This window comes from Lacerta agilis, chromosome 14, assembly GCF_009819535.1.
Source record: "Lacerta agilis isolate rLacAgi1 chromosome 14, rLacAgi1.pri, whole genome shotgun sequence".
NCBI classification, from domain to species: domain Eukaryota; kingdom Metazoa; phylum Chordata; class Lepidosauria; order Squamata; family Lacertidae; genus Lacerta; species Lacerta agilis.
The window spans coordinates 11,497,712-11,512,938 of NC_046325.1; the positions used below are offsets into that span (position 1 = coordinate 11,497,712).

Consider the following 15,227-nt stretch of genomic DNA (forward strand, 5'->3'; position numbering starts at 1 on the left):
TAATAGGCTCCTCAGATCGCGCTCATTTTTTCATTAATAATTCCTGCCTTTTCTTGCTGTTCCAGCTTAATCAGCACATTTGACCAGCAGGTTTGGTTTCATACAATCACCGCCCCTCCACAGATTCCTCATTTAGACAATGTGACAATGTGATGGGTGGACACAAATTCCGGGCCTATAGAATATAGGAAAGAGATACTCTCATGCATTCGTCAAGACTTCCTTCTAATTAACAGCTCCCTACCGTTCAGTTCAGGTCTCAGCAAAATAATGTAACATTTTGGGGAAAAGATGCAACCCAACAACCCAGCACTGGAGGCTAAGATAGAGAAGATCTCCACAGCCACCATGTATTTACCCTTTGTGCTCATGTAGGAAGGCACAAAGGATAACCAAACACTGCAAAAGACCAACATGCTGAAGGTGATGAACTTGGCTTCGTTGAAACTGTCAGGTAATTTCCGGGCCAAGAAAGCCACAGTGAAACTGACAGTAGCTAGGAAGCCCATGTAGCCCAAGACACAGTAAAAGAAAGTCACAGTCCCCTCATTGCACTCCAGTACAATTTCTTCAGCCACTGACTTCATGTCAGCATTAGGTAATGGAGGAGAGATCACCAGCCAGAGAGTGCAGATGACTGCTTGGATAAGGGAGCAGGAGAGGACAATAGAGTTCGCCAGTCCTTTACCCACCCACTTCCTCAACCTGGATCCTGGTTTTGTGGCCATGAAAGCCAGAACCACAGTGATGGTTTTTGCCAGCACACAAGAAACAGCCAATGAGAAGATGATGCCAAAAGCAGTTTGTCGGAGGAGACATGTCACCTTGTCAGGATACCCGATGAACAGTAATGAAGAAAGGAAGCAAAGCAAGAGGGAGATGAGCAGAGCGTAGGTGAGGTCCCGGTTGTTGGCTTTCACAATGGGAGTGTCCCTGTGCTTCACAAATATTTGTAGTACCAATGCTGTAATGAAAGCAAAGGAAAGAGCAGAACAGGCTAAGCTGAGGCCCAGAGGTTCTTCAAAGGACAAGAAAGTTGCACACTTGGGAATACATATAGTCTTATTTTTGCTTGGATACTTATCATCTTCACATTCATAGCAGTCATTCATGTCTGAGAAATAAAAACATGGTCCTTAATCCCCAAAATATGAGCAACATGCCACTAATTGTAAATACATAATTAAAATAATTTTAAAAATCTACAAGGAGTTCCATACAATGGATTCTGAAAATGATGGAACCATGCTCTTCTGACCCAATTGATGTAAAATAATGATTGAGGCAAAATGCAAGGCCACTAAGACACGTCCTGTTCTCTGGCTAGAAGCCAACTAAAGTTAACCTTCCAGTAGCACCTTAGAGACTAACTAAGTTTGTTATTGGTATGAGCTTTTGTTTCAACTATGGCAGACCAACACGGCTGCCTACCTGTAACTCAAATTAACCTGTCACTGATCTAGTTGCTCACACTTACATACTCCCTAATTAAGGAGTATTTGTGTAATTCAGTATTTGCCAATTTGACATTTGAAGACTTAATCAACAACTTTCAACTGCTTTCTGGATTTAAGTACAGTGGTGCCTCGCAAGACGAAATTAATTCGTTCCGCAAGTCTTTTCGTCTTGCAGAAATTTCGTCTTGCGAAACAAGGTTTCCCATAGGAATTCATTGAAATTTAATTAATGCGTTCCTATGGGGGGGGAACCAGTCAGGGCCTGTTGCTGGCAGCAGCGGGGGGGGGGGGATTGGGCCTGGCTGGGCCCAGCCAGAGCCTCTTGCCGCCTGCACGGAGCCAGCGGGGAGAGTGGTGAGTGAGCGGCGGCGGCGGGAGAAAGCTGGGTGTTGGGAGAGCAAGCGGGGAGAGCGGTTACTTACTGTAGTGAGTGGTGGCGGCGGTGGCGAGAGCAAGCCGGGTGTGGAGAGTGGGGCTGAAGCCAAGGCAGGAATTGGGCCTGGCTGGGCCCAGCCGGAGCCTCCTGCCGCCTGCGGGGAGAGCGGTGAGTGAGCGGCGAGCGGGGAGGGCAAGGGGGAGGAAGCTGGGGGTTGCGGAGCACAATCGGGGAGAGGGGGGAGGGCAAGCGGGAGGAAGCCAGGGGTGTCAGAGTACGATCGAGGAGAGGGGAGGGCAAGCGGGAGGAAGCCGGGGGTGTCGGAGCGTGATCGGGGAGAGGGGGAGGGCAAGTGGGAGGAAGCCAGGGGTGTCAGAGTACGATCGAGGAGAGGGGAGGGCAAGCGGGAGGAAGCCGGGGGTGTCGGAGCGTGATCGGGGAGAGGGGGAGGGCAAGTGGGAGGAAGCCAGGTGTGGGGAGTGCGAGCGGGGAGAGCGGTTAGTGAGCGGCGAGCGGAAAGGGCGTGCGGCGAGCTGGGAGGGCGACTGGGGAGGGTTCTTCTTACATTGGTACCACGCAAGACGAATGCCTCGTCTTGTGAAGCACCGCCATTGAGAAATTTGTCTTGTGGGTCAACTAAAAAATCGCAAAACCCTTTTGTCTTGCAAGTTTTTCATTGTGCAAGGCATTCGTCTAGCGGGGTACCACTGTATTTCACACTTCTCCAAACATTACGACACAATTTTCCGAAGTTTAAGGGCATCAAAATACATGTTTATATATGTTAACAGAAAGTAAATGCACATTCAAATATTATTTGTAAGGAACAAAATATAAGCCTAAACACATTCTAATTGAAAATCCAGGATTAAATATTTAATAAATCAAATGAATTATGGGCAAAAATGTGTGAAAGTTACAGGGATTCAGCCAACTGTATCCAAAGTGTCAAAACAGATTACAAGGACTGTTGTAGAAAATGATTTCACATTTAGGGACCAATACTATGCCAAGATGATGGTGTAATCCAAGCCTGGCATAAATTAAGATGGCATAAAGTGCACCAGATGCAAAATGCATTCAGGATCAGGGCTGTCACTGCTTGAGCTAGCCAAAGCTTATCAGAGAGAAAACATACTTTAAAAAGAGTTTTGGAGTTACACCACCCTTTTCATTAGCTTAATTTAGGCTGGGTTTCCAAGTCATGTGACCCAGCCGAATAGCCTTCGTGTATTGTATTGTATTCTTAGTACCCTACCCTGGTATCAACCCTGATATGATGGCATATTTCCAGCTGCTACAGAAACCTCCTGGCTCATCTGAATATCTACTTTATACTAATCCTGTTCAACCTGGTGGATCTTGCTATAGGATTCTTCCTTAATAACAGAATTAAACATCCACAATCACTAATAATAATAATAATAATAATAATAATAATAATAATAATAATAATAATAATAATATATTTATACCCCACCAATCTGGCTGGGTTCCCAGAACTCTAGTGTCAACTGATCTTCCAAACTCATAACAATATATTCAATATCATCAAAATCTATTTAGGATTCTCTTCTTCAAGTTGTAAGATAACATATTCACTTTGAGTGTAATGGAACCAATCACAAATTCTCTCTCTCTCTCTCTCTCTCTCTCTCTCTCTCACACACACACACACACACACACACAAACTTTCATTATGTCCCTATTCAGCAAGATTTCTCAATATTTCATGAACTGTCAAAAGAAATCTTGCTGAATACAGGATTTCATATGCATGTTCTTGATCAGTGGCAACAAGCTATAAATATAGACAGTACATTTCTTACCCTCCTGGTCTGAAATCTTCCCTTCTGGACATGGGATGCAATCGTAGCAGCAAAATGCTTCCCCCTCCTTCACCTTCTTGCAAAAACCAGGGCAGCAGCTCTCAGTACATACAGACTTAGGCTGTGTCTAATATACAAATGAAAGAGATATATAAAATAAGTGGACTCAAAAAAAGCTAAGAGGAGAAATTAAGCTCTTTCTTCAAAGGGATTTGCTATAGAACAACAACATTCATTTCAGAAATTCACTTAATAGCTTGTTTCAATTCCATTTGGACTCATTTTCTGACATTTCCCAGTGACTCAATGTGCAAACTCCAATAAATTGTTGCTTTTTTGCAGTTACTGTTGTGTTTAGTAATTATTTTAGTATCCTCTATAATCAGGCCTCTGACTCTTTATGCACACCTCTTTCTGCCAAAGTGACATTAAAGGGTTGTGGTGGTTTCCCTACCGCAAATTAAGCCTCAAAGTTATGCACCTGCTATTCTAAATCCTTGAAACATGGCATGTATAATCGGCTTTGTGAGGTGTACAAATGTGTCAAAACTTTATACCAATTTTGTAAAAGGAGCCACAGTTTAGAAAGTGTTGAAAATGGACAAATGGACGCTTTTTAAACTGAAATATTTACAGCTGAAATCCATAGGTCTTAACTAGCCGGTCAAAACCTCGACAAAGGAACTTATTCAGCAAACTTCCCTTATTTAGAATCATAGAATCATAGAGTTGGAAGAGACCACAAGGGCCATCCAGTCCAACCCCCTGCCAAGCAGGAAACACCATCAAAACATTCCTGACAGATGGCTGTCAAGCATCCGCTTAAAGACCTCCAAAGAAGGAGACACCACGACACTCCTTGGCAGCAAATTCCACTGTCGAACAGCTCTTACTGTCAGGAAGTTCTTCCTAATGTTTCGGTGGAATCTTCTTTCTTATTATTTATTCTCCCCTCACTGATGCAGGAACCCAGAATTGTAATGAGAACCAGGGTTTCAACCAGACTGATCCTCCAAACTCATAACAATATATTCAATATAATCAGAATCTATTTAGGATTCACTTCTTCAAGTTGTCAGTTAATATATTCAGTTCAGTTTGAAAGTAACTGGAACCAGTATAGAGACTGGGCAATTAGCTTATAACATTAAATCATAGCTTGTACTATCTTTAATCCAATTTTATAAGGCTCAAGGATGTACAATGAAATTATATTTGCATGTTATGTTAAAGTGTTCAAAATCACAAATGGCTGATGGTTGCATCCTACCTGGTTAAACCAACGGTGCCATTTTATGGCTCCCTCATTGATGGTCAATGCTTGCTGTGGAGGAGCTAATGGGTCCATCCCTCCAACCTTCACTCTGTTAAAGGATTGGTTGGAGGAAACAATCCAATTGGTAATATCAAATCCAGCTAGTATCTCCCCATTCTGGTCCAAGGAAATCTGATCCCCAGCACTGTTGTTAAATGAGATACCCCTCAGAAAATTATGGACCTGGGTTGAGGAAGAAAGAGAAAGTATAGAAAAGGTTTCAATTCAGCAAGAGACAATCATGATGTTTACTTTCATGTCAGGTTTACAAATATCCACCTTTCATCTTTCCATTTATATATATATTTAGAGGTGTACTGGTCCAGTAAACGCTTCTGCTGCACAGACCAGCAACATTTCTCTTTGCAGAGCATTAAACAAGTCCAGCAGCGGGGTTCTTTGTGCAGCAACGAAGTAATGACACACGGGAGCTCAGCTTCCTAAAGACAGGTTTATTGTAGGCTGATAACAGAAACACCTCTGGAGCTTTCACTGTGCCACGCCCAAGAGGCAAATCAAAACAAACGCTCTGTGTTTACTAAGCAGCTTAACAACTTAACGACCTAGATCACCCTTCTCGCTAGCAAACAACAACAGGATTACTTCAGACCCATTTCTTCACAAAATTTTTCATGACGCTGAAACCCAAGTGGTTTTGTAAAACCATCAGCTTGATTTTCATGACTAGGACAGTAATTTAATTTAACAATTCCTGCTCTCACTGTTTGACACACATTTTGAAAACGGATATCCAAATGTTTTGTACAACCTTTAAACTGTCCATTTTGTGCTAACTTAAGACACGGTTGATTATCGCCACATACAGTGATTGGCGTGATTACTTTTTCATACATCTCTTGTGCCAAGCATTTGTAAAATTCTAAGTCTCTACATAATTCGGATAAAGCACAGAACTCAGCTTCTGTCGATGACAAAGCAATCAGGTTTTGTTTTTTAGATCTCCATCCAATCAGAGAGTTACCAAATTTTATTACACAGCCAGACACTGATTTTCTATCTTTTAAGTTTGCCCAATCACTATCTGCCCAGCAAGTAACCTGTGCTTGTCCTTCAGAAGATAATTCAAGACAGATATCTTTGGTGTATTGTAAGTATCTTAAGACTCTTTGAATTCCTTTCCATGTATTTACGCTAGGTTTTGATGCTTCCCTACTCAGCACATTAACAGCATACGCAATGTCTGGTCTACTCCATTGCGAGATGTGAAGTAAGCTTCCCAGTGCTGACTGAAAAATTTCAGGACGCTTGAATTCAGCACTCTCCTTGAACTCATTGTCTTTTACGAAACCCATTTCCATTGGAGTTTTAACACCTGCACATTCTGTCATGCTAAATTTTTTCAACATTTGCAATATCTTGCCTTTTTGATTCAGTAGGAAACTGCCATTTTTGGTCCTATCTATCTGAACACCAAGATAGACCTTTACATCACCAAGATTCTTAATTTTGAAGTGTTTATTTAACTCTTTGGCCAATTTTTTTACTTCTTCTTGCGTCTTTGAAATATAAATCAGGTCATCTACATAAACAAGCAAAGATTCTCGAGCGTCTCCTGAACCTCAGAAATATAAGCAATTGTCAGCCTTGCTTCTGCTAAAACCAATGCCTACCAAAACATCATTCAGGCACTCATTCCAATTATGAGCAGATTGCCTGAGTCCATAAATGGATTTATGTAGTCTCCATACCTGATTTAATTTATTGTCTTTCAAACCTGGCGGTAGCTCCATATAAAGCTCTTCAGCCAGGTCTGAATGAAGATAAGCAGTTGAGACATCAAATTGACTCACTTTTAATCCTTTCTGAGCAGCAACCACTAATAGTGCTCTCAGGGTTTCACTCCTTGAAGTGGGTGCATAAACTTCGGTGTAATGTAACCCCTTTCTTTGGGTAAAACCTCAAGCTACAAGCCTTGCTTTGTACTCTGGTTTCCCCATTGCTGTTGTCTTTATTCTATACACCCATCGGCAACTTACTGCCTTGGTACCTTCTGGCAGTTTGGAAATGGAAAACACACCAAGTTCCTTCATAGAATTTAATTCTTTTTTCATGGCCTCACGCCACCTATTGGCCTCCTCCTGGGGTAATTGCTCAACCTCCTTAAAACTTTCGGGTTCGGAATTCGCCAACCCTGCCCAAACACTAATAGCTTGATACCTCTCAGGAGGTTTTCCTTTGGTGGTACGCTTGGAGCGTCTTAACAGCTCCTGCGATGTTCCTTCAGTTGCCCCCTCTAACTCAGAATCACCTGTTGTCACTAGTAGTTGAGGAACTTTCTGATTCTGATTTTACACGTCTCCCTTGCTGTACAGGTGAACTTTCAGAGCTAGATGATTCTGACTTTACAGACTTGTGTGAACTAGACGGTTTTTCACCCTCGTCCTCAGACTCAAATTCCTCAGCCTGTTCTGGAACTAATAACTGCCCTGGGGCCTGTGTTTGATCGTTACTGTTCACCACATCAAATAATATGTCAGGATTTCCATGTATTCTATTCCAACCATCCTGTTCACAAAATTCAGCACTTCTGCTGATTGTGACTTTCATTTGATTGCCTTCCACATTCACAAATCTCCAACCTTTTGTGTTTGTTTGATAACCACAGAAAAACATTTCTTTAGATCTGGGATCACCTTTCTTACGTTGTGCCCTAGGCACCAGTACATAAGCACGACATCCAAAAACTCTTAGATGATCAATTTTTGGTTTTTCCCCAAATAACATGAAGTAAGGAGTGTTGCCTACTGTGACGTTATACACTCTGTTAAAAGTATAATTTGCATACAGTGCAGCCTCAGCCCAAAAACGCTGTGGAAGTCCAGAATCAAACAATAAAGCAGCAATGGCTTCTTGTAATGTTCAGAATTTTCTTTCCGCAACTGCGTTCTCCTGGGGTGAATAAGGATTGGTAAGCCTATGAACTATACCTTTCCTTTTTAACCACGTCTCTAGCTTGTGGTTTACAAACTCCCCACCACAATCTGATGGTATTTTACGTACCCTAGTGTCACATTTACACTCGACTTCTTCAATCCAATCCATTAGAATTGAAGCTGCTTGTGATTTTTCTTTCAGAAAGAAAACCCAACTAGCCCTCGAAAAATCATCCACCAGAATTTGCATAAATCTCGCACCTCCAAGCGATTTGATTGGCATTGGTCCACACACATGTGTGTACAAGTTCAAAGGGTTTCTTGCTTACTCTATCAGATCTAGGGTAGTTACATGTCTTAACCTTAGCCTGCTTACAAGCACAACAATCCAAAAAATTCAAACAGGGTTTAATGTTACACCCCTCAGCTAAATCTGGCATCTTTCTTACATACTTAAAGCATATATGAGCTAACCTTCTGTGTAGTAGATGTGCACAACCTGTATGAGGAGCCTTATTTACACACTTAGCTTGTGCTTCACCTGTTGAACACCTGCCTGCTGCTAACTGCTCTTCATCCAAAACAAAAAGCCCATCTTCACAGGGAATTTTAACCAGCTCCCTCCCCTGTTCTGAAATGGTGCACACATCATTTTCAAACTCAACCTTAAAACTACTTTTTACCAGGCATGACACACTCAAAAGTCCATTCTTCATTCCTGGAAGAACAAAAACAGGAAGGTTAGTTTGCAAACAATTAACATAAATTGTGCCTTTAAGGTTCATTTCTCGTTTACTATTGTCTGCTATAGTCACAGTTTTTGCAACTGGTAAGGTCTTGCAGTTCATCAGGCTGCCACAAGATGTCGCCGGAATTAAACTGTGACTTGCTCCACTATCATTTATCCATTTCAAGGTTTGTAGATTTCTTTTAGGGCTTTGTTGCGCTGCCATTGCAGATAGTTCCTTATCAGTACCTCCTCCCCCTCTGGGTCATTGGTTCTTGTAGTTCTCACGTCGTCTTCCCCGGTAGCTCCTGAAATTGGCTTTTGGCTGTTGAAATTCCTGTTGCTTTTCTGGACACTTTGCTATTAGATGAAACCTGCTGCCACATTGAAAACATGACTTGCTGGTCATAGCAGACACTTGTGAAGCTTCCTTACAGCTCTGCTTGCCAGTTCCCCCAAGTTGGGAATTATCTGAACACCGAACACTTGGATTATCAGCATGCTTTCGATGATGTTGATACTCTTGCTCACACAATCTACCAGTCACATAATTCACATTCAGCTGGTCCTCTGGCAAAACTTGTAAAGTTAGTACTAAGTTTTCAAACCCTGCATGCAGGCTGCTAAGCAGAGTATAAACTTTAATATTTTCAGGAAAATTCACGCCTAAAGATGACAACCGGTTAAAGTATTCAGTCATTTGTGATGTGTGATCAACCACACTGTCCCCCGGCTTCAATTTTAACCCATACAAAGCATGTATAATATTCACCTTCTCTCCGGGCGTGGTTCTATGGTGAATACGCCTAAGGGCTTCCCAAATTTCAAATGCAGACCGTAGGTCTTCAACATGGGGTAATTGAGAGTCCTCTATCGATACCATCAACATACATCTAGCTTTGGTATCCATTTTATCATGTTCTCTATTCTGAACATGTGCAGCAGCCTGTTGCTCTGGTGTGGCATCTGCTGCAACAGCCACAAATGGCTTTCGCCTCTGGACGTAGTCTGTCCACACTTCTTTAGCTTCTAACCAAACTTGTGCCCTCTTAGACCACTGCACATAATTAGTGGAGTTCAACTTTGGAAAAGGAACCTGAAAATTTTCTGCTGCCATTCTTGAGGTCTGCTGCTACTCCCTCCGTGTGCCCTTGCTTCTCTTCCCCCTTGAGATTTAAATTACTCACTTTTCAGATGCTAGGAGCCTTCTCTGAAGCCTTTAAACTTCCCTCTGTTTCTTCACTAGCAACCTTCCACCGTCTGCTGTTTTTAGTAGCAAAAAAAAAAAAAAAAAACCCACACACACACACAACGGGAGGTTAAGCTAGCCTTTTGCAGCTAATTAAGCTGTTAATCTTCACTTAAGCAGCTCCTTCAACTTTCACAGCCTCTCGGTTCCTGGATTTACGACCAAGCGGGTCTTCTTTCACAGGAAGGCTGCTTTCACTGTCTCTGCACACAACACAGCCACAAAAAAGTTCTGGTGTCCATAACCTTAGAGGTGTACTGGTCCAGTAAACGCTTCTGCTGCGCAGACCAGCAACACTTCTCTTTGCAGAGCATTAAACAAGTCCAGCAGCGGGGTTCTTTGTGCAGCAAGGAAGTAATGACACACGGGAGCTCAGCTTCCTAAAGACAGGTTTATTGTAGGTTGATAACAGAAACACCTCCGGAGCTTTCACTGCGCCACGCCCAAGAGGCAAATCAAAACAAACGCTCTGTGTTTACTAAGCAGCTTAACAACTTAACGAACTAGATCATGTGACCTTGCTAATCTCCCAGCGTTTCAGGTTTCAAACCCTAACATATATGACATTTAAGCCAAGCCTTTCTCACATGTGGAAGTTCATTTCAAATTACAGATTCTTAAGATCTCCTACAGGAAATGCACGCACAGCCATGAAAAACTGGGTGCTCTGTTCATTTTGTTGTCTAAAATATATCACTTTGCTCTTTATAGACTTTGTATGCTATGCCATGTGATACATTATTCCTTTGATACTCCAGCTTCAGAGGTCAATGGGAAATCAGCCCCATGCTCATCTAAGAGGTTGGTATGAATAGTTGAAGGAAAATTTAAAAATAAAATCTGCAAGAAATGAAAGGAGAATAAAATACGTCAACACCCATGTGACTGGGAAGGCTTTCCTAAACAAATAGGTTTTAAGCAGGTGTGTAAATGAATACAGTAAAGGTTTCTGTCTGATGTCAATAGGAAGGGTAGTCCAGTAGGCTGAATTTGAACCTAGAAAAATGTGGAGAAGTTCCCATTAGTCACTATGTGCATTTCAAGAGAGATAAAGTGACTATCTCATCGCCAAAGGGCAGTGAATTGAAGAAGTGGCTTTGGCGGCACCTATGGAAGATTTCAGGAGCATTACTGCACCCACATTGCTGACCCCTGCTGGGGTTGCAAAGGAAAAGTGAACATTACCAAGAGATAAAACCAAAGGCTTTTGAACCTCTTTCAGGAAGGGTGTTTAGCTCATTACCTGACTCAGATGTTGATTCTGAAATTTCATTCCTCCACTGATCATTACTGGTCTGTGTTTGACTCGGGATGTAGACATGGCATGTAAAGCATGGGCCACAGCATAGACAGCATTGTAGATGTTGTAGCTGTGGCTGGTCATAGTCATTTCAAAGAAAGGACCAGGAAGATTCTCCAACTTCTCTTGCCCAGTGCAAATATCCCCCGTCACACTGCCAACAACTTGATTTGGAAATACACAGCCAAATGCCTGTTGCCAGAAGTCCAGAATAAAGCCATCTCCTTTTGGGCTGGAAGGGGTTTTGCTCTTGACAAATTGACGAAATCCTGGTGGATCATTTGAGTGAGTTGTGAATGAGAGAACCCCATGGAGTATTTCTGTATCCCAAGTCCGTTGAAAGACAAAAGAAGTGAGCTGCACCTGGGCTGTCATAATCCACACTTTTCCTTTTGGTGTATTTGAACTTTGTTCCCGTTCTGATAGGTAAGGCAACCATCTAAAAAATGCCAGAGCATATGATTCTCCATAAGCCAACACTACATTGGCTTTGCTATCATTTATTTTGTCATGTACTTTTGCCCCCTGTTTATACATATCATCAATTTCAGTGACATAACTAGATTTGTGGCTTCTTTCTATGAAGGCGAAACAGATGCCACTCTGGGAAAAAAGGGGAACCACAGTTTGCACAAATCTTTCTGCATTCTCATCATAGAAAGTAAGGATCCCAATCCATATCCACCTGAAATGCAGAAGCAAAGAGAGGATTCCCTTATACTGGTGGGCTTCCTTGGGTGCCATCTGGTAGAATAAAAGGCCTGGGGTTTTATCATTCATCACTGGAGCAGGGCCATAAATGAGCTAAACATAGTTGTGGTAGGAGGAGAAAGAGACAGAAGCAACAATAACTTTTAGACATTTGATTTGTGTGTTACAAGCTTCACTGGGGCAATTTCCAATTGGGGATTGCACTCCTTTATTTTTGGCAGTGCATGCTATTTTTGTTAAGCCAAGCTACACTTAGATGCCAATCAGCTGTTATCATATATCCGAATTCGATGTTTCCGTTTTTATTTAATTACAGCAATGGGTATTGAGATGAGTATCTGTATGAGATGTACAGGTAAGTATTGATAGTATCATTTCCACCCTCTCTTCCATTTATTCTCCTCCTTGTTAATGCAGAATACCTGCTAAAAAGCCCACAATGAGAGTATATATATATCTGTAATCAAACATGGCTACCTTGCTAAGCTATTCAGTTCTTTATGCTTAAGAAATTGTTTCTATAACTACATGTAAGTATATAATTATGAATCCTTGCATTAATTTTGTATCCAATTGTATTTAATCGAACATCTGGAAATGTATTATGATGACTCTAATGAGATTTTGCTTGGATTATTATTAGTTAGCACTAATAGATACATTAATGGATCGAGACTACTGAGGAAGCACAGAAAACTGTGCTCAGGGAGTAGGCTATCCGCCAACCCCAACAAATTGGCCCTGTCTGGGGCAAAATAGCAGCTCTTTAACTTTATGGACTGCTAGGGCGAAACGGGGATAGAACGCTGGCACTCTGTCTTCCATCCGCACTTTACAGCTACTGGGAACATAAATGAACCCACCTACCTTCCTCTTGAACTTACTTAAAAAACAAGAAAAAAATTGAGTCAATAGGTTGTTAGAACTTAGTAAAATCTGATATTGCAAGTTCACTTTATTTTTGATAGCTTATAAGTTTTCATGGCATGTTGTAAGTAGTTGTCTTATTCATAGAAACTTGATGAATGGTGAAAAATTGTTTTTGAACAAGAATATTTATTGTGTGAATAATTGTCGCCTATGTGCTCTACGGGTTTTACTACTACTGTTATCATATATCAGGCAATGACTAGGCCAAAAGGGATATCTGAAGCAAAAACATATGTGCTATCAAGACTGTTTCTTACCTTGGATCTGTCATTAGCATGGCTCACCTGATTATATGAAATTTGCACATTTATTTATCCAAATCTATCTGGATATGTATAGCTCCCATGACATGTCAGAGATATCTCTCTCTCACCTGTGGAACTTTATAGATATCCAAGATGGTTGCCACATGAAGGGAGGTTTGGGAGTCCAGTCCCCCAATGATGGCTATCAAGTTTTTCTTGATGTCACAGATGTAGTTGGGGACAAATGTTTCCAGTGTGGATATGAGCAACATTGTGGCATGAGAGGTCCATTTGGCATTGAAATAGCTATCATAGATGCGGAAGCCTAAAGTGACATTGGGTAAGAGCTGAGGGTTCTCGTTGATCTCCTTCACTGCAAATTGCAAGGCCAGGATGTGCTGGTAATTCTTAGGCAGCACTCTAAGAAGAGAGTTTCATATTCTATTAGAAGGCCATTTAACACTTTGTAAATTTATCACAACTCAGTTCTACATTATCCTCATTAGTATTATTTATTACTGAATTTCTTTAACGTTTTGTTGCAGGGGAGGAACATCTTGAACAGATGTCACTAAAAGTGATCCACCTCTTCGCCTACAGTAGTAGAAAAGAGATGTAGGGGGAAATTCTATGGGATGTTTAATTCAGTGGGGAAAGTGGCAACATTTTATCATTTTATTCAAACTAGTGGAGATCCTCCTGACTACATTTCTCCCACATGATATCTCTCTCTACCCAAACAGTAATATTCTGCCTCTAGGACAAGGGTGGAGAAGTGTGGCCCTCCAGATGTTGCTGTCCAACAATTTCCATTATTATTGATGCAACTGATCGAGTCCAACAACCGCTGAAGGCCACAGTTTAGCCACCCCTCCTCTGAAACTGGTTACTCCAGTGTCCAACTAAGGAATCAAAATGCATAAGTGAAATTATCCAGTTCTTACTGTATCTCTTCCAGCAATGTTGGTGGGGGGTTTTCGGTGAAGCCCATTGAAATGGAAACGATGATGCTGTGAGAGGCTATGCCACCAATGATGAGGTCTCCTTCCTGATGATACTGATGAAGTGGAGTGTGTGGATCATGGATGTTGCATTTAACAATGGGAGGTTTGGATAATGCATGATGAAGTAGAATCAGCAGCAAGGCCAATAATGCCACCATTTCGCCTCTATGCCCTAAGATGTCCCTAGTACTATTACAGCTTTTGAGACTGAAGTAGTCTGACCTAGTTGTCCTTTTAGTCTCCTCATATATCTGAAAACTAGACTGTGAAAACTGGGGGGGGGGGGAAATAATGACACTGAAGGATACTTGCTGGTTTCTGATTCCTAGGTCTAGCTGTGATTGCTGGAGGTAATATATTTTTAGCATGCTTCTCCAACCTTGTATCCTTCAGATGTTTTACATATAATTCACAGCATTCACAGCAAGCTGCAGGTGTTGGGGGTTATGATCCAAAACAGTCCAAGGGCACCAGACTTTGAAAGGCTCAGTTATAATACCTTTCACAGACTTTCTCATTAGCTTTGATAGCGTACTGTGCCAGTCCATGAGGTGCTTGGACTAGTGGGAACATTAATTATAGTTCTTTTGATAATTAAAGGGAAGTGTGTGTTTTTCTGAAAAGAAGTTTACATTTCCACTTAGTTGCATAAGATTTTGAAGAAGAAGAAGAAATACTGGAAATGCAACGCTTTGGTCTCAAGAGAGGGAGGAAATGAACATGTTTGATCGTAACACTGGCCTCTTGAAATTCTGATCTGGAAAGAAGAAACCTATGGAATTGGGGGTGGGTTCACAGCATTAACACCCCTAAAGTCTTTAGTATGATAATGTGACCCCAAAGCTGTCCAAGAGGGATCCTACTACCATGCATGAAGGTGTAAATGTGGAGTTCATATGAGTCTCCTGACCGCATCAACAGTGAAAGATGTGCTGGACGCCTCTTCCCCTATCTCCAACTCACTTAATTTTTCTTCTTCTTATGGGCTCAAAAGGTCTGTCTCTCTTTCCCATTGATAACCTGGTGCTCAATTCCTATCCCTATTGTTCAGTTCAGGAAGGGGGGGGGGAGATTTCTGGCTATGCTATTATGCAGATGTCCAGGAAGTGCTGGGAGATGCACACACACACAATTTAGCCTTGAACCTCTGTAAACATGCAAGTATGAGAGGTGGATCTTTTTTGTGATTC

At 41.7% G+C, this 15,227-nt stretch overlaps 1 protein-coding gene across 1 annotated transcript; it reads right to left on the reverse strand.

Moving 5' to 3' along the window:
* Positions 1-212: 212 nt before the first annotated feature.
* Positions 213-14,195, reverse strand: LOC117057437 (vomeronasal type-2 receptor 26-like). The gene is made up of 7 exons (XM_033168280.1): positions 13,978-14,195; positions 13,162-13,453; positions 11,139-11,750; positions 5,284-5,312; positions 4,933-5,164; positions 3,663-3,789; positions 213-1,114 (listed from the first exon to the last, which is right to left on the reverse strand). Exons 1-7 carry the CDS (start codon positions 14,193-14,195, stop codon positions 213-215), a joined length of 2,412 nt encoding a protein of 803 aa, XP_033024171.1.
* Between the last annotated feature and the right edge of the window lie 1,032 nt (positions 14,196-15,227).

Excerpts from the sequence above, each read along its gene's own strand:
- LOC117057437 (XM_033168280.1), bottom strand. The coding sequence starts at position 14,195 with ATGGTGGCATTATTGGCCTTGCTGCTGATTCTACTTCATCATGCATTA. Across the intron at positions 11,751-13,161 it reads ATATCTATAAAGTTCCACAG|AGTGGCATCTGTTTCGCCTT; the intron begins GTGAGAGAGAGA and ends CTTTTTTCCCAG. Across the intron at positions 3,790-4,932 it reads GGCACCGTTGGTTTAACCAG|ACACAGCCTAAGTCTGTATG; the intron begins GTAGGATGCAAC and ends TTTGTATATTAG.